Below are 27,731 nucleotides of genomic sequence, written 5' to 3' on the forward strand. Positions count from 1 at the left end.
CCCATTCACACTTATTACTATAAAACTCATGATTTGTTTTATTCCTAATGAAACCGATTAACTTTCCATCATATCAATGTGAAAAACATAATAAATGCAGAACTTACATTCATACCACATTTCTTAAGGTTATTATAATTCATATTTTAATTTTATCATAGAACTTTTACTTAGTTTAGTTTTTAATGAATCTCTATATTTATTTCACTTCTTCAATATCCTGTGCCTAAGAAACTTTCCCATTGATCCCCTGTGACCACATTCCTCTACCCTCATCCTACTTTTGAGATGCATTTACCGTTCCAAAACTATAGGGGGCCATCTGGTTAAGTGCTCCTGAACTGCAAGAAATATATCCAGAAACTGCTCTGTTCTGACAAGTTACGTCTTCAAACACATTCATAAAATGATATTTAAGTAATTACAGAGTACATTTATTGAGTCTGCAAAGCATTATGGACTCTTAATACACCTGCAGAAGGCTGAGACTATACATGAGCCAGTTAAAAATTATGTATGGCAAAGGAATGCTTCAGAAAATCAGGTGAATTACTTTTTGAATGCCAAGTTTTGGTGTATTTGGAGTCAATTCCTGAGCACTGCCAAGAGAGGACTGTACATGGCCCAGAAAATCATGAACAACAAGAGAAAAACTGAGCTGTTTGGGAAGCCTTATGAACTACTATGACCCTAGGAACCCAGAGTTCAATGAAGGTTGTAGAACTATGAACTTGATTTAACATCCAGAAGAAGGGGACACCTGGGTGGCTCAGTTGGTTAAGCGTCTACCTTCAGCTCAGGTCATGATCCCAGGGTCCTGGGATCAAGTCCCACATCGGGCTCCTTTTTCCACGGGGAGCCTGCTTCTCCCTCTAGCTGCCACTCCCCTCTGCTTGTTCTCTCTCTCTGTCTCTCTCTCGATCTCTGACAAATAAAGGAATAAAATCTTTTTTTAAAAAATCCAGAAAAAGCTAGAAAAGAGGTTTCTCTGGAGCTTTTAACCAGCACAAAGAACAGCCACGTTTAAGACAAAACATTAGCAATGTTTGTGAGATACAGCTTAAAAACATTAAAGTCAGAATAGGAAAATACAGGTTAAGATCAGAAATAATAAAGAATAGCAGACCAACCAAGATATTTGGGTAGAGAGAAAGAGGCCACTGTTGATAGTATCTAATACCCCAGTGTTTTAATTCCTTAATTCTTCTTTTCTAAAAAGTGCTCTCATAAGTCAGTTACAGAGTGCCAAGGAGACTACAGGAGTACATGTTCTTTGTCAGAAAAAAATGAAACATAATAGATAACCAGGACTTACAAAGAAAAAATAGATAAAATTGTTTTTGTTTTTTTTTGCAAGTAAAAAATAATTTGTTGTTGCTGTTTTTAATTTTCTTATTTAAATTCAATTAGCCAACATATAAACATCATTAGTATTTGATGTAGTGTTCAATGATTCATTAGTTGCATATAACACCCAGTGCTCATCACATCACATGCCCTTCTTAATGCCCATCACCCAATTACTCCATCCCCTCAACCCCCCTCTCTTCCGCAACCCTCAGTTTGTTTCCCAGAGTCAAGAGTCTATCATGGTTTGTCTTCCTCTCTGATTTCTTCCCATTCAGTTTTCCCTCTCTTCCCCTACGGTCCTCTGTGCTATTCCTTATGTTCCACATACGAGTGAAACCATATGATAATTGTCTTTATTTGATTGACTTATTTCACTCAGCATAATACCCTCCAGTTCCATCCATGTCGATGCAAAAATAGGTATTCATCTTTTCTGATGACTGAGTAATATTCCATTGTATATATGGACCACATCTTCTTTATCCATTCATCTTTTGAAGGGCATCTTGACTCCTTCCACAGTTTGGCTATTGTGGACATTGCTGTTATGAACATTGCGGTGCATGTGCTCCTTCTTTTCACTACATCTGTATCTTTGGGGTAAATACCCGGTAGTGCAATTGCTGGGTCATAGGGTAGCTCTATTTTTAACTTCTTGAGGAACCTCCATACTGTTTTCCAGAGTGGCTGTACCAGCCTGCATTCCCACCAACAGTGTAAGAGGGTTCCCCTTTCTCTGCATCCTCGCCAACACTTGTTGTTTCCTGTCTTGTTAATTTTCGCCATTCTAACTGATGTAAGGTGGTATTTCATTGTGGTTTGGATTTGTATTTCCCTAATGGCAAGTGATGTGGAGCATTTTTTCATGTGTCTGTTAGCCATTTGTATGTCTTCTTTGGAGAGGTATCTGTTTCTATGAGGCCAGCATTACCTTGATCCCAAAACCAGACAAAGACTCCATCAAAAAGGAGAATTACAGACTATTATCCCTGATGAACATGGATGCCAAAATACTCACCAAGATCCTAGCCAACAGGATCCAACAGTACATTAAAAGGATTATTCACAACGACCAGGTGGGATTTATTCATGGGATGCAAGGGTGGTTCAATATTCGCAAATCAATCAACGTGATACAATACATTAATATAAGAAAAGACAAGAACCATATGACCCTCTCAATTGATGCAGAAAAAGCATTTGACAAAATACAGCATCCTTTCTTGATTGAAACTCTTCAAAGTATAGGGATAGAGAGAACATATCTCAATATCATAAAGCCATTTATGAAAACCTACAGTGAATATCATTCTCAATGGGGGAAAATTGAGAGCTTTTCCCTTAAGGTCAGGAACATGACAGGGATGCCCACTCTCCCTACTATTGCTCAACATAGTACTAGAAGTCCTAGCCTCAGCAATCAGACAACAAAAAGAAATAAAAGTTATTCAGATTGGCAAAGAAGTCAAACTCTCTCTCTTCACAGATGACATGATACTGTATGTGGAAAACCCAAAAGACTCCACCCCAAAATTGTTGTTATTGTTTTTAAAGAGAGAATGAAAGACCTAGAAGTAATGGTTGAAAGAACTGAAACAATGAGGAGTTTATCTGTAGGGAGAGTAGATGTCAGGTTTATGTAGAAAAGGGGAGCAATTAGCTAATGAGGCTGGAGATATGGAAGACAAGATCATGCATGTCCATATAAATGATGACGTAGAGTTTCTCTTTCATTTTTAAAATTATATTTATATTTATCAGAGTAATAAACATATCTAGTAGAAAACTGAGTGGTACCAAAAGTCTTATGTTAAGAAAAAAATAGCATTTCTTTGCCCAAGCACTTTATATACCATGTTTCCTGCTCCTGTAAGCAGTAATAATCAACCTGATTGATTTTTCTAGCATTAACCTTACGTGTCTATATAACTTTTAGTAAATAGGCAGTTTTTCTGTTTCTTCATTGTCAATTCTTGACAATAGTTACTGACTCCCTGTTATACCACCAAGTCCCCATTTCCTTTTCCCATACAACTAATACAGCTTTAGCAAAGTTTTGATTACTGTAATGTCTACAAGTATATTATTTACTTCAGAGCAATAGTGTATTGTGATTATATTTCTTTTCCTGTAAAGCTTTATTCCCCATAATCCATAATTGCCATGGTACCTATCAATTACATAGCTTGCCTTGCATCTATCACATCTATGTCTCTATCTTATTTTTTCCTCAAATGATTTAGATCTGTGAAATGCTTAGTAATTTCTTTTCCATACACTCCAACATATCACTTTAAGCTACTGATTTTTTTTTCCTTTTTAGCTTACAAAATTCCCTCCCACAGTCAACCTTTTCTTTTTTATGATGTTTTCAATATAAGTTTCCTAAACCCTATTATCTTATTATTTCTCAATCACTCCCACTGCCAACAGCTATAACAAAATATGTATCTGTGTATCCTTACTTATCTGAAAATCTTTTAAATTTATTCTTATACTTGACTGCTAGTTTAGTTGGGTATAGAATTTCAGGCCAGAAATCAGTTGCCTCATAATTTGAAGGTATTGCTTTTCCATTTTTGTCTAGTATTCCTGTCAATAAGCAACTATAAATCTAATAGCTATCTTTGCATGCATTCCTGTGTATTTTCTTTAGTTGGTTTCTTTCCCTGGAAGATTTTAATATCTTCTCTTCAGTATTCAGAAATTTCACAATTATTGTGTGTGGTGTATGTTTCATTCATTGTCATGGCCACTTAATAGGTTCCATTTGGAGTCATGATTCCTTATTTCTGAAAAAAAATATTTGATAAATTTCTTCTATTAGTTTGGTTCTTTTCCGTGAAATTCTTATTACTTGAACCTCCTGGAGTGAAATTATAATGTCTCATCATTTTACTATTTCCTTCTCTTTTCTGTGTGTGTTATAATTTTTTAGGATATTTCCTTGGCTTTATCTTCAACACCCTTCCGTTGAGTTCAATTTAAAGAAATTAAAGAAAGGCACAAAGATCTTGGGGTGGAGTAATCAGAAACTTTGGTGGGAAATCAAGAGAGTGAGAACAAAGAGATGATCAACAGCATAGATAAGTGATATTAAATGCTCAAGAGAGATGACAACTGATAAAAGCCTATTAGATTCTGGATAACAAGAGAAAGATAATCAGTGAATTTAGCAAGAGCATTTCAGTGGAATGATGGAGCCAGCAATCAGACAACAGTGTGTTAGGGAAATAACAGCAAGTGGGTCAGGAAGTAAGAGGGCAAAGACTGATAAAACTTCACAGGCATTTAGATATTAAAAAGTAATTATCTTATTTAGCACAGTATTAGCAAAACCATCAAGGTCAGGTAGGATAAGTCTTCAGTATACTACCAATAGTTATTGCCAGTATAAGAGAATATTCTATATACAAATGAAAAGTGATGTCAAAATAAAATAATGAAATACATTTGTTAATATTTATTATGTAAATGACTCATATAATATGTGATCTTTTGTGACTGGCTTCTTTTACTTATGTTTTCAAGGTTCTTCTATGTCGTAGCATTTTATCCATATGAAGTCCTTCTTACTGCTGAACAAGGTTTCATTTTACAGATATATAATATTTTATTTATCCATTCATCAGTTGATGATCATATGAGTTGTTTCCACTTTTTGGATATTATGAATGATGCTGCTATCAACATTCATGCACAGGTTTTTGTGTGGACACATTATTTTTTTCTCTCTTGGGTATATAGCTGTGAGCAAAATTTCTGGCTCACATGGTAACTCTATGTTTAGTCTTTTACAAATCCATCTAATTATCAAAGTAGTTGCATGGTTTTACATTCCACCAGTGGTATTTGAGAGCTTCACTTTCTCCACATCCTACACACTGATGATTTTTTTATATTTTTGATTATATAACAAAAAATGTTAATTAAGGTGACTACAGACATACAGCTAGTACCTACAAGAACTGGAATTTAATCATATGCCTTGTCCTAACTCAAAACTCATGCTCTTTAGCATACTGCTATATTGTGGCCAGTGTGTTTTATTGAAATAAAAGGGATTTTGTTTTTTGTTTGGGGGTTTTTCTTTTTTTTCTTTTTTTGGTTCTTTGACATTACTGAATGGATAGATAATAACTCTCAAAGGCATTATTTTTCTCACTTGTTCTAGTTTCTGATAACATAATGCTACACGTTTATCTTTTAGATTTCATAATTCTTAAAAAAATTTAAATACCAATAATTTCAATTTTTTACAATAAATCTGAATTATTGTGGGAGGTGGCTATAACTTGGAATGTCATTTTGTGAAATAAAGCATATTTCATGTTATATTTTAACAGAAAGATCAAAAGTCTTAGCCCATAAATGACTAATCACCAAAACATAAAGTATAAAAGTTCTAGTGCTCAAATTCTTTCAGTATATTTGATAAACAGAAAACCTGGTAAATAAATGGCTCAAATCTTAATAGGTAGTAATAACATGTAAGATCATCAGCAGCCAAGTGAATATAAAGTAAAATTTTATACAACATAGAACAATTACATACTCTTTAAATTAAAAAAAAAAAAAAAAAAAAAACAATGGCCAACCCAAATCCTCTCATTTCCAGTTGATTGTACACTAATTGAAATGGTTGGTTTTATGCTGACAATTGATTTTTTTTTTTTTAATGAAATGGCCAGTAGTGAAGTCAGTGCATTATACTACACACTCCAGAAAGCAACCTTCCATTGAATTTACTCAGACCAACAAACTGCTAAATTAGATGGCCATTCAAAGTTATTGAGTACATTTCAAATACTTTCTTCTGAATCAAAAGATAACTAAATGTGTTTTGGTTACTACTGCACTGCTAATGTAAAATCATAAGGTATGTATCTTTCTGGAATTTTAATATGGTAAGCCTGGGAACATGACATTGGTGTGTAGTAGAGATGAGGAGCAAGGAGTCAAGGTGCTGTGGTGAATTTCCTGAGCAAGAAAAGCAGTCTGCAGAAGGGAAGGAAATTGACAGAATCAGCTGACACCCCTGACCAATCAGTTATGATTGACGGGTTCTGCATCACTGTTATTAGTTATTACCAATAAGAAGAAGTTTCTAAAATGTGTATTAGATTAAGTGTTTTCATGAAAAAAACTTAGTTTTCAGAATTCAGAAACTGACATTCTAAAAACCTTGTGCGTTTTGGGGTGTTTTTTTGTATTTATAGACACTAACCTTAGAACTATTCATTAAGATTTAAATCAGAATCTCTTCTCACTCTATCACAGCTCTAAAGTTTCTATTTATCATATCGGTATTCTAGGAAGAGAATGGGAAAAAAGAAAAGAGGCAATTTAGTGCCATCCTTTCCTACATGAAATAAGAGCGTCCTCATCTCTGCTTGAATCCAGTAGGTTGTGATTATTGAAATACATATTATAAGATGTCTATATATTTTGTAGTTTCAAGCAAATGGTTATGATTATTGCTTTTTCTCACATTTAAAAACCAAATTTATTTTACACATGAAGACATATTTCCAAAGAAGTTTTAGTCTCTATAAAAATGAATATTTAATAGAAACTGATAATATTCTCTTATGTATTGTAATTATTAGGTTTGAAGAAATAAAATGTTACTTAAATCTACTACTTTTAACAACACTGTAGCATTTATTGGTTTTGCAATAAAAGAATTATAGAAAATTGCTGTGATATTACTTTTTATGTTTCATATTGAAAGTAAGTAAAGGGATTTCTAAGCAATTGGTCATTATCGTTCATAACTAACCATACTCAGGAGTTAGGCTTTTAACTGCTGACATCATTTTGGTTTTTTTAGGAAAAATGATAGATGTTATTTAATGTTTAAAGATAAACTGCTGCAAACATGATTTTTTCCTGACAACTTTGCCCTAAACAAACCTAGTCAAATATGAACAACAAGGAGTTTTAAAGTGAGTTTGCTAAGAGAAAAAAATCTGAATTAAAATTTTCAATCATTTCCTCAGTCAGTATACTAAGAGAAATCAGGTATTGTTTCTAATCTATTATTAAAGGGCAATTCAGTTTGATGCAAACATCTAAGAAAGTTCATGTTAACCCTTTAAAAATTCTCCTTTTAGGGGCGCCTGGGTGGCTCAGTTGTTAAGCGTCTGCCTTCAGCTCAGGTCATGATCCCAGGATCCTGGGATCAAGCCCCGCATCGGGCTCCCTGCTCGGCGGGAAGCCTGCTTCTCCCTCTCCCACCTCCCCTGCTTATGTTCCCTCTCTCTCTGTCAAATAAATAAATAAATAATCTTTAAAAAAAAAAAATTCTCCTTTTAGAAAATTCCTCACTTGCTCTTGACTGCGCCGTACTCATCACTGGCAATTTTCAGCAGTACAAGCGTTGTCTTCCTCAAGTACAGGTTTTAAAACGCAGGAAAGTGCTGGAAAGTATGTTAGCACAATGGCTTCTCCAGAGAAAGGGGCGGAATGACAGATGGTGGGAGGTCAGGCATGACTTTCTTCTTTTCTCCACGCTTCCTATCCCCAATTGAGAAGGACTTACAGAGTCAGTGAGGGGACTTCGAAAAAGTGCCTGAGATATTCCCTGAGGACCAAACTATAATCCCTAATTCCCCATTTATATCAGATCTTCTGAGCAACTTTTTTTTTTCTTGGTAGGATTTAAAAATAGAGGGCTTTTCCTAACAATGAAATAAAGTTCTTTGTTTTTGCTAGGACTTTTCTCTAGAAAGCCTTGAAATTTTTAGCAACTATTTTCTAATTAAAATATTTATTTTGGCCATACTTGCAGTACCTGCAGGTGATACCAGCTCAAGCTAACATGTCTAAAGGACTGCTACTTTGGTCTCTAGAATTCCATGTGATTTTCCTACCACCAATGTGTGGTCACTGCCAAGTTCCCAGCTATACCCTCAACATGCTGAGAAAGTTGACAAATATCCCGTGCTTCACGTATAAATTCTTACAATTTTTCTGGATAAAAATCTAGCAATACTTATCAAAATACCTAAGATTATTAATGAACAGATTCTTGGTTATAACCATCTAGAAATGTATCATAAGGGGAAAAGTGGTAAAAAGATTCATCTTTAGGAATATTCATATTAGCAGTACTTATTATTGTGAAAAATTGGTAACAACCTAAATATCCAACTTCAGTTTGGTATTAAATAAAATTATAGTCCTTCCATATGATAGAATAATACACATGCACGAGCAACCATATTCCTGAGTATTTTATGCTATGGAAACAAATATGTTATATGTTGTTAGGTGAGTACTTCGGGACACAAAACCAAATGCACTCTTTGATCTCATTTTGTTTTATAAGAGAAAGTCAAAGTTTTGATTTAATTATATGTATAATTAAGTACAGCAAAAGCCTACGAGGCTTATTTCCTGAGATTGCTTGTTTTATAAGTGTTAGAACATTTATTTTCCCCCCTTTTGTACAATTTTCTAAGATAATAAAATTCAATTTCTTATAATGAACATTGGTTATTCTTCAGTAAAAGAAAAGTTCATGTTATTAAATACCTTGTCTGCCCTACATCAACTGTCTAAGTAGCTACATGGTATCACACACATTTAATAAATGCTTTCTCCATTCCTAGATTTTCTGAATACACATCTTTCATATGATTCTGCTGTTTTATATTCTCCCCTAACAGTTTTGTTGCGAATTAATTCTTTAAGAAGAAGGTGGCAACCTCATAGTCCCATGACTTAAATACTATTTAACACCGATGCTCCCAAACACGCACTTCCTGCTCTGTGGTTGCCCCCTGAATTCTGGTTGTATCTCTCGGGAGTCTGAGGCATTTCAAATGTAACAAAACCATAATTTCTAATCAACCCCAACAACTAAACCCCAGACTTGCTCCATTTCCAGAATTTCTTGTTTCATTAATGACACTATCACCCCACCAAAGGTAGTTCTCATGCTTGCTTTCCCCTCTCTATCCCATTTCCAATCCATCAACAAATCTTGACTAACTCTCCTTCCCGTATTTATCTAAATCTCCCTGCTTCGCATGTTGGCCACTCTTCTTATTCTAGTCCCGATAACCATGATCTTCTGCCTTTATTACTTACTTCCTCTATTTTTGTTCTTCTTCTACTTTGGTCCATTTTCCAAAGTGAAGACTAAATTATCTTTACAAAACATTAATTAAATTATATCGTCCTCTGCCTACAGTCTTTGGTTTCCCATCCCACTTAGGATAAAATTTAAACTCCCTGCTGGAGTCTACCAAATTCCGGCTAATTCAGAGCATCTCTCTCTTTCTCTACCCTCCACTCACTCTGTTCTGGCCACATGGCCTTCTGTTTGTTCTTCGAATACAATAAACCTATTTCTGCCACAGGTCCTTTGAATGTAGTATTCCTTTTGCCCCACACACAGATCTCCCAGATTTTTCTGATTCCCTTCTTCTCCTTCTTCAGTATCAACCCAAATATCCACCTCCCCTTTTGGTGGCCTCCACAAGCACACTCTTCTTAAGTAACGTTTCCTACTTCATCCTGTTTTGTTTGTTATAACATTTGTCAGCCGACAGTTATTGTACTTACATATTTTTTCTTAGAATGTAAATCTCATGTAAACAGAGTTGCGTCTGCTTTGTTCACCCCTTTAACCTTGTGTAGAACCAGGCCCATAGCGGGAACTCAGTAAGTACTGTTTGAATATTTTGAACAAATTATTAAGACATCCAAAAAGTGCCATTTTTCAAAGTAAAATTCCTACCCACTTGTTTAGTGACTGTAACTGCAGAAGTTACAGGGTAGAAAATGAGGTGCAGCTCAATGACAGGCCAAAAAGAAAGGTGTTTGGAGGCTACTGTATGGAGCCAACTTTTGCTAATAAATATGGCTGGTTTATTTCCCTATATTTACATAGGGCGAAAAGGACAAGAGGAACATTAGCTTATCCCTACAACGAGAGATGTAATTTTCATTGTTAAATGCACTTAGTATCTATCACAGTAAGAAATAGACTGAATTCTGTGGAAACACAAATAAGTGATCATCTAAATCTACAGATTAAATTCTGAACCTACTTCTACTTCCTCCCTTTGTCTCACACTACTCCCAAATGAAGAAACTATTGTTTATAGAAGACAATTTTCTGAAACTTTTCAGACCTGACACCGTGCTAGGTCTTTATAACTCCCCCCCTCATAGTGACAGTATAATAGCCAGCCCGGCCAGGGCACACATATATGATTAGCAGTCAGAAGTCTAGCAAAATCAAAAATGTTTCTTCATCTTTGAGACAGCTGGCTTAGGAGAGAACATGTTCTAAGACATTAAAGGTGAATATTTTCATGACACTTGAACAAAATGACTTTCTGCTATCTTCTCTAAAAACCTAAGTTTCAATCTTTATCCTATAGACTTTAAAAGACAGATCTCAAAGGTAACATTTTATATCATAGTCTCTTACAGTCCTAGAACAAAACTTAAGCATGAATAATTGGAGATCTGCACACTAATATAAAGATGAAAGAATGGGACTCAATTTAACACAAGAGCTAAAAAAAAAAAAAAAAAAAAGTGGGATTATTTCCCTCTGCCATCTTGAAAAGGATATGGCTTTAAAACCTACGAAACAAGAAGACGGTGACGTTATGCTGGATGGGCAACATATCAGTGAAGCCTCTCCCTAAGAGTTTTTATAAACCTTTATATTTTGACTATCTACTTATTTCTTTGTGAATATAGTTTTCTTCTATCTGTGGACTCTTTCCTATATAGCAGCTCCATCCTCATTACCTATAACAAGGTTTCCATCAACTTTCATCATGTATATATTCCATAAAGTTTGAACACACACCTACTTGATATGTGAATTTATGTATTTCTACCCTAAACACATGTGCCATTGTGCTGTTACATATTTTATACACTTTCCTACAACCAAATACATTAACATAACGAGACAGAATAAATACACAGTGAAGTTCTATTTTTCCTTCCTGCCCTCCAGTTGATTGGTTTATGCCCTCTCTGGGGGAATGTTTAGCCCCCTTTGGAGACCACTAAGATTTTCTCTCAAGGAAAGGGACTGATTCATATTAAAGCTCTTTTGATTTTATGATCAATGTGCACTAGAGTTCCTGAATAGTCTAGATCTGCATACCTTATTATACCATGTTACAGTGCATGAAGCTATGAGGTGCCAGCTAGAACAAGGTATTTGTTCCTCCAGCTGCAGGTAATATTGTTGGCTGCTGGTAACTCAGAGCTGAGTTAACACTCCCCTGCCTCCACCCTAGTAGCCCTCATCCAATTACTGGTCCAATAACCCACACCTCCTTGTTTCAGTTCAGGTCAACTGGAAAGGGCCATCCTAGCTCCAGAGGTCCTACTGGATTCAGAAGAAGCTTCCATTATTACTACAATTGCACGCTCTCACTCTCTCTCTCTCTACAGTGCTACTTCCTCCAGTCCTTCACTGATTGCAAAGGCACCCTGCCAGAAATCTCCTGCACACAAATCTCTGTTGCGGAGCCTCTTATGTGTTGAGTTCCTAATAGATTGTTTATTGAGCCACTGGAAATTCAAGAATTAAACTAATATCCTAAGTCCTTCTGAATCCCCATTAGTTTCTCACTGAGTCAAGATGCATGTCTTTTGTTTTCTGGATGTCTTCTTTGTTTTTCTTATTATGGAAAATCAAGGTTCCAAAAATTGGACAGGAAGAGTGACCTCCTTCTTCTAAATGCCTGAGTGACATTTACTGATGGGCTTAATATCACTGCTTCTGAGAACAACAGATCTTCAACCTGATCTCAGCCATTCTGCCCCAGACTGTGGTCTAATTCATACTGCTCACTCTGATGCCTGCTTCAGGGTCAATTCAGCTCCTGACAATCCCAGTTCCACTCAGGTTCAAGAAATGTTAGAGCGCTTGACCTACTAGCAGCATAAGGCACCTACTTACTTTACCTGGGATATATCTCTCTGAGAGAATTGGTTTAACTCACTAGAGGCTATGAGGTTTAATGCACTAGTAGTCATGACACCATTTTTCTCTTACACTTTTCTCAATGGAACTTACTTGGTTCTGCCATCCAGGGTGAAAGCTCTGTTTTCCCAATGCACCAGTCATAGAATAAGCAAAGTAACCATTATTGCTTCCTGAAAGGGAGAGATCTATGGTATTGGACATAGTGCCCCCTGTTTACATTTTCTTTGATAAAGATACAGACTTTCATAAAAATGGAATCCTAAGAACTGGCCCTACATAAACTTAAGTTTTGCAAAACAACTATGAAAAGCATACCAATGACTCTAGATTTTTTTTTTTTTTTTTTTTTTTTTTTTTTTTTTTTTAGAGAGAGAGAGAATGCCTGTGAGAGTAAGGGGGAGAGTGGTGAGAAGAGAGAGAGGGAGAGAGAGAATCCCAAGCAGGCTCCATGCCCAGCAAAGAGACCCACATGGGGCTCGATCTCATGACCCTGAGATCATGTCCTGAGCCAAAATCGATTTGGATGCTTAACCTACTACTGAGCCACCCAGGCACCCCTACAATATTTTAATATTCATAAAAACTCAATACAATGCTTAGGTATAGTTTCTGACATAGAATATCAGAAATAAGAAACCACCCAAGGTTTTACTTAGAAAAAATGAGAATATATGCATAGATAAATTGTTATAAAAAAAGGAATACCTAAAATATAGTCCTTCTTACCCCAAACTCCAATAGATGAATAACGGAGGATGGCCATTACAGCATGTAATATAATATTTGATTCTAATTAAAAGATTATTCAGTGAAATGCTCTTTTGATAGAAATTGACATGCTTCATATGCTATATATTAAAAACAGTAATACATACTTGATTACAGATTATTAAAGATATAACAGAAGTATTTCATAAACAGTCATTAGGTAGATTGTAAGATAACATGTAAAAGGTGATACAGGAAATAAATACAAAAATGCCTATTATCCATTTATGACTTAACATTTATTGAAAGTGGAGCAAAACCCTTCACAGCAAGGCTCAGAGAGTTGCCTGCAAAGTGACTCCAGTGTCTTCTATGGTTGTTGTTTTTTTCCCTAATTGTCACAGCAGTCCCCATGTCTAAAGTTCATTCATCGGGGATGAAGCTTATGCTACGATTTTCACTATACCTTGAGATGCTGAGGCTATGGCTACTTTTCACAGATACGGAGCGCCCTCCATTAAAATACTGTACGGACACCTGGGTGGCTCCGTGGTTAAGCGTCTGCCTTCGGCTCGGGTCACGATCCTGGCATCCTGGGATGGAGTCCCGCATCGGGCTCCCTGCTCCGCCGGGAGCCTGCTTCTCCCTCTGCCTCTGCCTCTCTCTCTGTGTGTCTCTCATGAATAAATAAAATCTTTAAAAAATAAATAAAATAAAATACTACTGTACATTGACTCTGTAAGAAAATTGCTCAACAAAATATTTCTAAAATCTCAATACAAATAATTTATTCCAATACTCACATTTAGGTAGGACCATCAGATAGGATTAATAGATTTATCACATGTAATGGAAAGCGAATACTTATTATTTACCACTGATTATACCAATAAATAGAGTATCAGCACTTACCTGAATAACGTGCCTCAGTTTATCAATAATTTGATTTATCACGGGATCAGTTCCTCTGACTTTGATTTCGGGATTTCCAGATTGGGCTTTGATTCCATTTCCAACCACACGCTGAGTATAGCTAACAAAGTGAAAAGTGGAAGATATAGAATTTAGTAATCTGATCAGAATATTATCTGCCATAACCATTTGAATACACCTGAGCTCAGAATCTTACTCTTTTAAGAGTGTACAACAATGCTTTTTTTCTTGGAACAGGCCCTGGCCCAGCTGCGACATTATTTTAGTAAGATGCTTACCATGGAAATATGAACTATTCTAATGTTTTTCTCTCAAAAGACCCAACCAAAAATTAACTATGTTTTAATACTACTTATCAATATACTACAGAAAGCTAATGTACATCCCACTTTGTTACCAGGTCTTGCTGAATTACACATATGTCTGAATCCATATTACCTGGGTCAATTTAATTCATTGTATACGGTATATATATGAGTCCCAATACTATTTTTTTTTACATACTGGACTACAAAAGTCAAAATTATGAACATTATAAATAAACAACTAAAACTGGCAAAATATTTTGCAAGCAGACAAAAACACAATCTTTCACCAACATTTATCTAAACAAGGGTCTAGTAAATCATGTTGTATGTAATAGGGTGACATCATAGGTGGTTAAAGTCATTGCAAATTACTATCTTCCCAAAATGACAATTTAGATTCATCAGTCACAATCCTAGGAATGAAGGAGAAGTTCAGTATGTTATGGGAATAGCTAGAAGGAACGGTATATGCCATGTGAGAGGTTAGGGATAACATGGGTAGTAAACACTGAACATATGGAGAAGTCCATCCGGACTAAGACACTTGGGGAAAAATTAAAGAAGTTATTGCTTGTGTTAGCCCTTAAAGTATTACGGGAAGAACAGGTCTTAGATGGTATAGTTAATGTAAACTCCAGAGCAAAGGATGACATCCCAGCCGGAGAAATGGCAAGGGCATATGAATAACACACACAGGGAAGAATAGCTAGGTTTCTAATTACAAAGAGTACAAATAGGGAAAAGTAAGAGATAGGAGGCCATGGCCTGAACATTCCATACTCTCTCCATTTAAGACTCTCCTCTTAGTAATCTGTTTGTTCAAACAGAAGTCATAATAAAGTGGCCTCAGAGAATTTCCAGCAAGCATTTTCATATTATGTTTAATGTAATATTTCTTCCCTCTATTTGAGCAGAGTATCACAGCTATTCACATGAACCCTGTGGATTTTCTACAGCAATGGAAGCTCTTTGAAAAGATGAAAGGAGGTTCCACTGTTGAGAATATGGCCAGATACAAGAAGTTTTAATGAATATCCAATTCCTCCCCAAATTTTGCACACCCAGTGACTAATTTATACAAGTGGATCAAACAATTACTAGCTAGATCCTTCCAATTAAATGATGCAACTTTTTTATATTGATAATATCAATTGCATGTGACAAAAATAATGATATTAATAAATCTTTTTTTTTAATTTTTAAAACAATCTTAAACCCGCTTCTTAAGGCAGAAATAAAGGGGTATAGAGTTAGGTATTCCAGTATACATTAGGGATTTGGCAATATATACCAATAACTATTAGTAGAAGGAAATCAATTACACAAATCTATTGATATGTAATAATATTTTTTACTTAAGAGGAATTAAGTAAACTATAAATATTAAGCTTCTCTTAACTCCTCTGTAGCACTATTGTATTTTTCTTCCAAATATTTCAAGCAGATTGCATATGTGGCTCCTTTATTAATGTGTTTATTATTAATAATGATGAATACATAAATGGACAAATCCATGTTTATGATTCAGGCATTGTTTTAGATACTTTCATTGGAGTTTGTCAATTTATCTACATGATAATCATTTGTTGTGGCCATGAGCATGTGCCTATGGACCTCAAAGTACAACAAGTTTAATTGACTAAGAGTACCTGCTGTTTTGCTCTGAAATCTATTCCTGCACCTGTCCCCAACCGATGACTGTGTTCAGCAGGGATATTAATGCAGAGCCATCACAGGAAGACAGAGGGTTCCTCTGATAGCTAAGTTTGTCTCAGGAATCCCTGAAACCCTTGCTAACCTTTCCTTGGGCTGCACATCATGCTTGATACTTCCACTCAAACTTCTTACCCCTTCCCTGCACTCTGGGTCATGCGTGCTTCATGACTAACAGCTTTTCCAGCCTTACTCAGTTTCCACCCCATTTGTTTGGATAGGCATCTCCCTTAATAAAACCCTTTTGTGTTTAATCCCTTTTTCGCATCTGCTTCTTGGAGAATCCAGATTAATACATCATATAATATTTATATTATAAGGATTCCCACTCTACAGATTGGGGATCTAGGATGTGAATATGTTCAGTAACTTTCCTAATGCAACAGTTTGTTAAGTGTGCAGCAAGGGTATGAATCCAGGGAACATGAGCTCCAAAATATAATCACTCAATAATTAATGAAAACTCTTGAAACCAACTAATATAAAATAGAGATACAATTAGTTTTGTGCAAAGTGTTTTTCTTCTTTTTGTAATCCTTTCTTTTTTTCTGTAACTACAGCATTTTCAAATGTTTTACTACTCATAATTAGAAAAGGATGTACTATTTTCTTCAAAAATCGCAATGAACAGTTGTATATTACCAGCTAAAGAGGGAAGTTATGCTTGCTGGGGGGGGTGAAAAGAAACTAATAGAGTGCAAGTTTGCTATAAGATTTTCCTATTTCTCTAGAAACACAGACATAATATGAGCAATGGAAATTTAGTCTCATCACTTAAATACAGTAAAACCTTACACAATATAGGTTTGAACTCTCTGGGTCTACTTATACATGGATTTTTTTTTCAATAAATACAGTACTATAAATATATTTTCTCTTTCTAGTTATTTTCTTAATAACATTTTATTTATTTTCTCTATTTAACTTTATTCTAAGAATATAGTATGTAATATATATAACACACAAAATACGTGCTAATTGACTGTTATCAGTAAGACTTCTGGTCAGCAGTAGGCTCTTTGTAGTTTCAGGAGAGTCAAAAGTCATACGTTGATTTTTGACTATGCCCCTAACCCCCACATCCTTCAAGGGTCAGTTGTAAACTATTACTTTGGTTGCATCTTGGTTTATGTACAGACCATGAACTTACTTTCAAGATGCGGGAATGTCACGTCATATTAATCTGAAGAATTTCACATTTTTATTCTTAACTATCACAGTTGATAACACAGATAAATTTTATCACAATTACAACTGATCAAGAATCTCATTCCAAACTAGTGTATTATTCAGGAGTTCAGTATCACTATTCTTACATATTATTTAAATAAGGAAAAACACTGCTGCAGGGCATTTAAGATACTTCAAGTGAAATATAAGTTGTTTTTTTTTTTTTTAAGATTTTATTTATTTATTTGACAGAGAGAGACATAGCGAGAGAGGGAACACGAGCAGAGGGAATGGGAGAGGGAGAAGCAGGCTTCCCACTGAGCAGGGAGCCCGATGCGGGGCTCCATCCCAGGACCCTGGGATCATGACCTGAGCCGAAGGCAGACGCTTAACGACTGAGCCACCCAGGCGCCCCAGAAATATAAGTTTTAAAAATAAGTTTTTCTTTTCTGTTTTCATAAAGTTAAGAACTACGATGCAACAGTGGTACATACACACCAGAAGAGTTTAAATGAAAAAGATGATACCAAGTGTTGGCATGGACATGGACCAGTTGGAGCGCTCTCTCTTTGTGGATGGGTGTGCAAACTGATATAAACCACTATCTGACATGTATACTAAAGCTAACAATCCCATGGTCCTGGGGATATACTCAACAATGTCTACCAAAAGACAGGTATAAGAATGCTCAGGGAAGTATTACTCAAAATAGCCCCAAATTGGACATAACCCCAATGTCCATAAGCATTAAGATGGGAAAATAAATGGGAGTATATTTATATAATAATATACTATACAGCAATGAGAATGAATGAATTATAACTATATGTAATATCTTATAAGCTAAATGCTGAATGAAAGAAGCAAGGTATAGAACATGCACTATGACCCCATCTATAAAAGTTTAACAATAAATCAATGTTCTAAATCACCATAAGCACTACTCTAGGAGATACTGTCTAGAAGGCTGAAGTGGATTTCTGGGGCTCTAGTAATATGTTCCTTGATTTGAGTGCTAGTTACACAAGAATTCTCATTTTGTGTAAAAAAAAAAAAGAAGATTGAATTGTACAGTTAAGATTTGAATATTTCATTGTATGCATGTATTTTCAACCCAAATAAAACACTTACATTATTAAACTCCTTCTGCTCTTTTTCTTAATATGTATACAACAAACAAATTTTCATTGAACCATGTATAAATAAAAGATCCACACCGGTATTTTTAACGTGGGCTAAATGGTTTTGTCATCACTAAATGAGTAATTTAGGATCCTGGTTTGATATAAAAACTTACTCCCTGTAGCCTTTACTTTGCATGCAAAATATATGGTTTCTTAATGAAATAAGAATTTTTCTAACAAAGACTTTTTGAGCTTATTGTGAAATTTTAATAAATCACTAATCACGTTTTCCTTCTAAATGTACAAGTAATGGATAAAACATTTCAAGGATCCCTACAGAGGTTTCTTGACTTGAAAAATTGCTTGCATTTCAACTAGGAGAAGAGAATAAAACGCACACCAAAAAAAAAAGAGGCACATTTTTTGTTAGAGAAGTAATAGACCCACCATCTGTGCTTATTTCTTCTAAGCAGGTCTGGTAATAGATGACAGCACTTTAATAGGAATACTCACTCCCCAAGTACAACTTGCTTTTCATTAGTATGGAAAAAAGGCAAGCATTGATATATTTACGTTCTACAAAGATGTTTTAAAATGATGATTAACAAGGTTCCAATTCTCTTTGTGTTCAACATATGAAATATTAAAAAGAGGTGCTAATAAATCTACACACAGTATGTCATTAGGAAGTCATTTCTCCTGACTTTACCAATATTTCTTATTGGAAACTCATGTCATGCCCTACTAGTTGATATTAATTTCACTTTATTTAGAATGCAGTAGAATTTGTTTCAGATTCACATCAAAAGTATGGTATTTTGATGCACAGACAATTTCAGATAGAAAAAAATATCTGGAATCTGACCCTGGAATTTCTTACAAAACCCTTAAAGTGGTCTGTCTTAGAAGCCTTTGATAACTTCACTGGGACAGGATATAAGAACTTCAAAATTAATACGAAATGAGGAAAACATCTGATCAGAGGCTTTCTCTTTTTTACCATCATTACCATCTTTGTTAAAAGTTAAAGAGTGAGAACGGGGACCACGTTGGTGCTGGTGGTGATGGTAATAGTAACAGTAATACTAATGAATGGTTTGTTTGTTTGCCTATTATTTTTTTGTATGACTTGGCTAGGTGACTGTATATTAAAATTCCTTGAATTTCCAGAGTTTTGGGTCTCCTAAATTCTAGAAGGCAAAACACTGGAGTGTCTTTGGCTCTGGCAAATATGTTGCCATCTTGGGTAAAAAGGTCTGGGAAGAACACTGTATGTATTCATCAACAAACCTCTTCTTCAACAACAAATTTTCCTTCAAACCATTTCTGGGTCTCCCTTCCTAGCTCTGGCAGCAAACGTGAAAGTAAGTACCACAGGTATTTCTGTGTGTAAATTTGCCCCAAACATTTGGGTAACACTGGATACCACTACTGAGTGTGGCTCTGTGTACATGCAGCTTCTATATAGCACTTCTCTTCTACAGCGAAGGTCTTAATCTTTGAAATCTCAGAACCAAAAGAAGTCATATGATTGATTTTATGTGCCAGGTTTATGCGGATAAGCTTTCATGGTAGGTAAGAGGCTTACAGGGGATTTAAAGAATGGAGACATCTGTAGAATCAATTCAGAATGATTAAACCTTTTGTGATTGCACTATCTACACTTCAATTGTGGACTCTTAAACTATTTTTAAGTTAATCTCCACTATTTATTTGGCTTTATAATTATAGATAAATAATGCCTAAATTTGAGATCTAGGTTTCTGAACTTAAATAATGAAGTCAAAATAAAGAGAAGTAATAGAGACCTTGTTACAGTGTTTATTATTATTTATAGATAACTAATTTCCTGCTGCAGGTATTGTATTTGTGATATCTTATGGATAACACTCATTAACATTATTTTAATAAGGCAAGGTCATTCTTCATTTAGTAGCCAACAGAGAATGTTTAGATCCCTACAATAAATAAAATATGAATATGTTTAGAGTTAAAAAACAGGACCTAATTAAAGATAGGCTATTAATCAATCTTCACCCTAACTCTTTGATTGGCAAGGCATGTATTGGTGCTTGTCAGTTTAGCCAGGTGAATCACAAATAAGCTGTTTCAAGATATTTTGTAAGATAAGCAGCTGGGTGAACCTGAAAGATGATATTTCCACATGAAAAACTAGTGACTATAAAAATCAGTGGTGTTTAGGAGGCTCTCATTTCAACAAACGTTGACTACCTAATAAAAATTGCATTAAAAGTAAACTTACCCCTATATAAAAAAAATAGTACATTCCTTAAATTATTTCATTTCTCCTAACCCTTCCTTAATCTTACCAAGAAACAATAAATACCTTAAGTATAGCGAGCTCTGTTTTTATAATTTTAAGTTTTTGAATTAAAAATTCAAAGCAGGGGCACCTGGGCGGTTCAGTGGGCTAAGCACCTGACTTTTTTTTTTAAGATTTTACTTTTTTATTTGAGAGAGAGATCGAGAGAGGAAGAGGGAGATATCAGAGCAGGGGGGAAGGGCAGAGGGAGCAGACTCCCTGCTGAGCAAGGTGCCCAATGCGGGGCTCAATCCCAGGACCCTGAAATCATGACCTGAGCAGAAGGCAGACGTTTAACCGACTAAGCCACCCAGGCGCCCTAAGCATCTGACTTTTGATCTCAGCTCAGGTCTTGATCTCAGGGTTATGAGTTCAAGCCCCATGACGGGCTCCACACTGGTCATGGAGTCTACTTAAAAAATAAACAAAATAAAATAAATTAAAAATTAAAAATTAAAATTCAAAGCAAATAATAATAATGGTTTGTTTTATAAATAATTACTCTCATTTTCTTCAAAGTAACTGTCGAATTTAAAATGAACAGTTCCGCGGCGCCTGGGCGGCTCAGTCAGTTAAGCGTCTGCCTTTGGGTCAGGTCATGATCTCAGGGTCGTAGGATTGAGCCCCGCGTTGGGCTCCTTGCTCAGCAGGAGTCTGCTTCTCCCTCTTCCTTTGCCCCTCCCCACCGCTCATGTGCTCAGGCTTGCTCTCTCTCTCTGCTCTCTCTCTCTTTCAAATGAATAAATAAAATCTCTAAAATAAAATAAAATGATCAGTTCTAGCTATCATCAATTGCACATACTGTTATATGAGTTATGAAATGCTATACTAACATCTATTTTCCAAACACACATTCAAAATTAAATTCTTCTTAGTAAGATATGGGCTCTCTTTCATGGATTTATGATAATTGATAATTATCATTTTGCACTGATTTTCTGTCTCACTTCACTATTTGATATCATTATATGAAAGTAAAATACTATTTAAGGGATAACTATTATCTGAATACTAATAAATACTATTTGGATCCAAAAAGCACTCAAAATTATTTGGGGTATAACTTTCATTTAACAACCTTTGATTAGACATTACCAAATCCTAAAGGTTCCCAGCATCTTAGACAGTTTTGTTTTATATGTAATTGATGACAACATTAATTAAATTGCAAATATAAAACTACCAACTGCATCATAAATACTTCAAAATTAGGGTCAAGGTACAATAATTCTAAGACTACCAAAATACCATCCAAATGAAACTGCTAGGTAATTCTTACCAATAGGTAGCATAATAAAATCAGAGAGAAAGAACCTCTGAATTTCAGAGTGTACTGGTTTCCTAGGGCCACCATCTTCAACCCACTACACAGAGTAATGTAAAGAAATTGGAAGGCACTTGTGTGATACCAAATTTCCCCTTGAACACCAAATAATCAATAGACTTTACATATAAACCTCTTTCCTTGAAGTCATGATCCATTTTCCTCTAGGGAAATTTTATTTACTATAAAATAATATTTATATTTCACAAACACATCTCTTAATTATAGCTTGGGTTTTCTCATCGTAACTCAGTCGCCCTTAAGGAAAATATTTTGATCAGCTTTGGAAATTTTCAGTCCATAGTATCTAGCACTTCCTGTATTTTAAATGACTTTCATCATACTAGCAAAAGTAAACAATGCTATTGATCATTTCTTGTGTTCTAAATTCATACAAACAGGAAATATATCTTAAAATGTGATTTGTTCTCCTCTAAAGCAGTGGCCCAACCACCTGCTCTGAATGTCAAAGTTCCCTGAAAGCTACCATGGGCTAGTTTATTATGAAGGTGTTGACAGCTGATGCTCTGGGGACCCATATAGGCACAAAGAATAAATTTTAATCACGCTTAATGCTAATGTTGTAACAAGACTGTGACAATATTCAAATGCAACTAATTTCATTAAATTAGCTACACTCATGAAGCTAAACTTGTTGTTTGAATCTATATAAATGCCTCAAAAGAAATATTTAAGCTCTCCTCTTTTCTCTTTATTTTTTGTTGATGCTTAAGAGCGAAAAAATATTTTCACTGAGATCTTCTGTTTTTGGTTTTGGGTTTTTTTTTTTTTTTTTTTTAGCTCTCATGTCTTATCACTGTAAGACTGTGAGAGTCCTTAGCAAGCTGCTGAATCTAGCACTCTGCTTTCAAAGAGAAATACACACCTGCACCAGGAATATAGTACTTAGCATTCATCTCTTGGCCTGTAGTCTAATAGATTTGTTGTCTGTCTTCAGTGACAGTAACATAAATTTAAAGCTGGGAAGGACCTTAGAAGTCATCTAGTCCAACTGAACCATGTTTTAAAACAAATGAAGAGGTATGTTTATTTCATCATTTTGCACCCATGTACTGTATATTTCCAGAAAAGCCTTTGAGACAGCTTAAAATAATAAAAGGCGCACACACTATAAAGCAAGGGCGCAATGACAGAATAATGAAGGGAGGCAGATGACAATTATATAAGAAGACCCAGGAAAGAGACACTGCACTGCAGTCTAAAACTCAGCCCTGAGCCTCTTGATGGTGAAGGTCAAAAGGAAGCTTACGATTCAAATAGGTTTCAATTAGCTAATGAAAGTAGTATCTGCAAATGTCAGCAGCTGGGTATCTCTAAACTCTCAAGCACAGCACTGGAGTCTTTAAGGAACAGACGATGAGCAATACAACCACAACTATCTTCAGCAATTTCAAAAACGTCAAAGGTGTTAAGTACACATGATTCTTTTTTCTATGAATCTTTGTTAAGAGTTACCTGTGTGATGTTATATTTTAGTTCTGAGTAGGCATTTCTACTGGGACTTGGTTATCTGACTTGGTGAAAAATGTAGCCTTGCAGAACTTAGAAGAGCAGGTGGCTAATATTTCCCTGAATTTATTTTTGTTTTTAATTGACATTTTATATCACCACTCACAAAGAATATATTCTCTGGATAATGTATTGAAGCACCATTGACAAAGAATCTCAAGGTCAGAGTGACTTGAGATAAATCACAAAGCAGAGGTCTGGTCTGGAGAACTTCACGGCCTCCACTATCCTACATGGCAAATAGGAACAGGACAAGCAATTTACTAACAAATGAACACCAGTGAGAGGAGAAGGGTAGGTGTAATGGTGAGACACATTTTAATTGGATAGACAGTTAAATTTTTTTAATAGATTCATTCATCCTACATCTAATGGGATCATTTTCTTTTTTTCCTTCCCTCACTTTTGAAAAAAAAACTGTTTTGTCGTTTTATAAAAGAAATGACTTTGTAGATTTAATTTCCAAAATTTAAAGCAGGCCCATCATCAGTGCTCTAGGAACTGGAGAGTCTTGACATGTGGTCTATGTACTTTTGGAATGGCGATGGGAGCCTGGCAAGGGAGTCAAAAACTGCATTTTGTAGCTCTTATTATGAACACCTCTCTGTCTGCTCTTATCTTAGGCATGATCAAACAAATCACACAGGAATTAGGAAAAGCCAGGCATAATAACAAGAACTAAAAGGATAAAAATGTTTATTTATTTTTATTTGTAACAGCAAAAAGCTGGAGTTCTGGGCCCATGGAAGAGATGTGAAGTTTTAAAGATTTGTAAATAGCCATTCTTCAGAAAAATAATCCTGTGGTAAATAGTATTTATAAAGCAATCAGAATTTGAGCATAACACATCAGTTTTAATATCCAGTTTCAATCTCGTCTCCAATTCCAACTTGAGGTTCTGTCTAACCATTCCATTTTGTGGTCTGTTGCATCTCAAAATACAAATTGATAGGTTTCAAATCATAGTTGTTATGAAGAGCAAGAAGGAGAGGAAGGTGGGGAAATAACTGAGCTTTTTGCCCATACCTCATCTTAACTAGACCATAGCTAAAATCCTGCTATCACAGGGTCCCGAGAAAATGATCCACTTGCATAACAGAATTTAATGTGTCCACTTGTATATAGGAGAAAATTTCTTCTCCAGCTATTTCTTGGCAAACTCAGTTGTGTTGTGCAGAAAACAGCTAGACTTGGTTCTGTAGACAGAACTGTATGTGCCCAGGGACTTTTAGATTCCTAACAGTTGTGTATACCACAGAAACACATTTGGCTGACTCAGTATATGAAAAATACACATACACAGAATGTAGGACATTTCTCATAGCCTCCAGAGTTCAAATAGAACAGGTATTTCTGGGCCAAATGGCTGAGAGATTACACAGCTTTGGGCAAATCTGGTCCATCTCTCCCTTACTCTCTATACTTCCTTCTTATCCTTTTTCAGTCACTTAAATGATTTCTGCCACACCCCGCACGGTTTCCCACTCCATCCTCCCTGCCTGAAAAGTTCTATCCTTTTAGAACCTTCCCTCAGTCAGGTGCAGTAAACATTAAAAATATTTTTTATTAATGATTAAGGATTTTGAGATTACCCTGGATTATCTGGGTGAGCCCCAAATGCAGTCACCTGTATATCCATAAGTGGCAGCTAGAGGGAGATTTCATTTTTACAGAAGGAAAAGAAGATGACAGGGGGATCACAAGTCAGGGATCAGAGTGATGTTGCCACAAACCTAGAAATGCCAGAAGGTGGAAGAGGCCAGGGATGGACTCTCCCTAGAGCCATTAGAGGGAGCTTGGCCTGACAATTCGATTTTGGCCCAGGGATAGGAATTTCAGACTTCTGACCTCCAGAACTATTAAAGAATACGTTTTTGTGGTTTTAAGTGTCTCAGTGGTAATTTGTTACAACAGTCACAGGATACTAATACAACCACCAACCAGGATATCCCTCCTACGTTATTTGCTCTCACTTCAACTAGTGCTTGCTAACACCTAGTTTTCAGGGATGCATGCATCATTACTGTAATTAAGTAATCAATTCACAGTGATGTGTTTCAAGTCTGTAACTCCCTTCTCCACTGTAAATTCTTGAGGTCAAGGAGCATGTCTGTCTTAACCATCCTCTAGTTCCTGGGCTTGGCCACTTGTTTGGAATATGAGAACTCAATACATATTTGTTATCTGAGTGAATGTATGACAGATACAAAGGTAAACTAAAAAATCAATTTCAGGCAACAGTTTGTCTTTTCCAGAATTGGTCCTTATAAAAATGTTATGAGTCATGTCTATACATTCCTGAATTTGGTAACAAATGCCATGAATGTGTAAGTTCATTTTAATGCTGATTTGATCCAGCTTCTGGTAGTCTATCATGGAGTCCCATCCAAGTTCCCATTAGTGGAGAGAAAAGAAAGAAATTAGGAAAACAGAACAAACAGTATAAACAACACCAAATGCTAAAACTGACACTCAATATGTAGACTATAAGAACAATTAAGTTAAATCATCCTCTCCATATTTTATTTCATGAGACAGAATTTCCTCCTTATAAAAATCATGTAAGACAGTATTTGGCTCCCCATAGCCTATTCTCTGAGTCACTCCTGCAGCATCCCAGAGGACGTTCCTCTCCTGTCCCGGTCTTGCTTCCTGAGGGGCCGGACACTGGCCACTCCCACGTGACTCATAATGCGTAGCCTCCTTAAGAGACTGCAGTTACAATAAAAGGACAAGATGCATCAGAGGCCTGCCGGGCCTGGGAGTGGGGTTCCCTCAAGAAAAGCCTTGTCAGGGCCGGGGAGGCAGCCGAGCAGAATGGGTGCTAGAAGCAATTGATAACCTGAGTGATCAGAGCTTAATCACATAGGTTTCCCAGCATCCTTCTCTCCCTCGGCTGCTTCCCACTGCACCCCCCACAAGCATGAACTCAGCCTCTTTTTCTTTTCCCTTCCCTTCCCCATGTTACACGTTGCTATTTATTAGTACAACGGGATCTGAATGAAGTTTAGGGAACAATGGAGAGAGATTACAATGCAAAACAGGGAACTACCAATAAACAAGTGACCTCCACTATATCAATAGGCTATTTCAATTTAATGTCCAAATAAAATACAGCCCTCCTTTAGAATTCCGGCCCAGAAAGCAATAACATGTATAATCTATAAATAGTGCTCATTCTTGCCACACACCTGTCCCCCACTATATGTGCATGCTGAGCATGATAACATGTCTGGTACCTTGAACCACATAAGATAAAATAGGTATCCACTGTAACCTAGTTACGCTATTCCAATAAAGGCTTGCTGGCCACTGAGAGGGATCGTGTCTATCAATCTGCTCTCCAGTTTAGATCAAAAAGGAGCTCAGTCATCATCTGGAAGGTAAATAAATGAGAAAATGGTTATTACTTTTTGATATCATACCCTAATTTTGGATAAACATCACTACCTTCTAAATAAAGTGAGTGGGGAAAATAAACACACACACATATACACAAATAAAAACCATGCTGTAAAAACGGCGAGGGAACATCATGTTCCTATCATGAAGACTCAGGGGCAAAGAGTATCTCTTAAAAAGATTTGACTAGGGAACCAGAAGAAATATTTAGAAAATTGCTTTAAAGTACTTAGACTAGGAAGAATATGTAGAAAGGCAAGTCATTTATGAAACAGAAAGTGGAAGTTACAATGACAAAATGGGAGATGCCTGAGATTAGGAGGCTTAGAGGAAAAATAAATGTAGTAGCAGAATTTCCAACCACAAAGGAATCCAGGGACAAGCAAACTGATACACTGAACAGTTCAAGTGGTAATTGAATCGGAGCCCGGGGCGGGGGTGGGGTGGAAAGAGAGATAAAACAATGACAGAAAAGATGGTAGATGGGAATGCCAGAGACTGGGGTTTCAACTCAAAAATAATTTGTTTACCTCAGAAAGAAACAAGAGCCACTTAATCTAAAACAATAACCATGAACTATGAAGACTAAAATGACTAACCAGATTGTAGGGACAGTGGTGGGAAAACAGTGAAGTGTTATCCATATTTAGACAGAAACTAGTCAAACTCCAGAAATTAAAAAAAAAATCCAACTTACATACAGACAGTAAAACAACAGCAGTAGCAACAACAACAACAACAACAACACAGTCCTTTAAAAATAAATTATGTCAGGCTTGCTTTAGACCTTTCTTTTGCCGTATTAACATACCAGAAGACATGGAGCTTTTAAGAGAATAAGAATATGACCAAGAATATTACACCCATCAGG

The 27,731-nt window shown here is 35.9% G+C and overlaps 1 protein-coding gene across 1 annotated transcript in view; it reads right to left on the bottom strand.

The window, feature by feature from the left end:
- Positions 1-27,731, bottom strand: part of GPC5 (glypican 5) — a 729,885-nt gene that overhangs the window by 253,237 nt on the left and 448,917 nt on the right. The window contains exon 6 of the mRNA XM_021696018.1: positions 13,946-14,066. Within this exon, the coding sequence (XP_021551693.1) occupies positions 13,946-14,066 (121 nt within the window). The remainder of the gene's footprint in view (positions 1-13,945; positions 14,067-27,731) is intronic.

This window comes from Neomonachus schauinslandi, chromosome 3 (assembly GCF_002201575.2).
Source record: "Neomonachus schauinslandi chromosome 3, ASM220157v2, whole genome shotgun sequence".
Taxonomy (NCBI): Eukaryota; Metazoa; Chordata; class Mammalia; order Carnivora; family Phocidae; genus Neomonachus; species Neomonachus schauinslandi.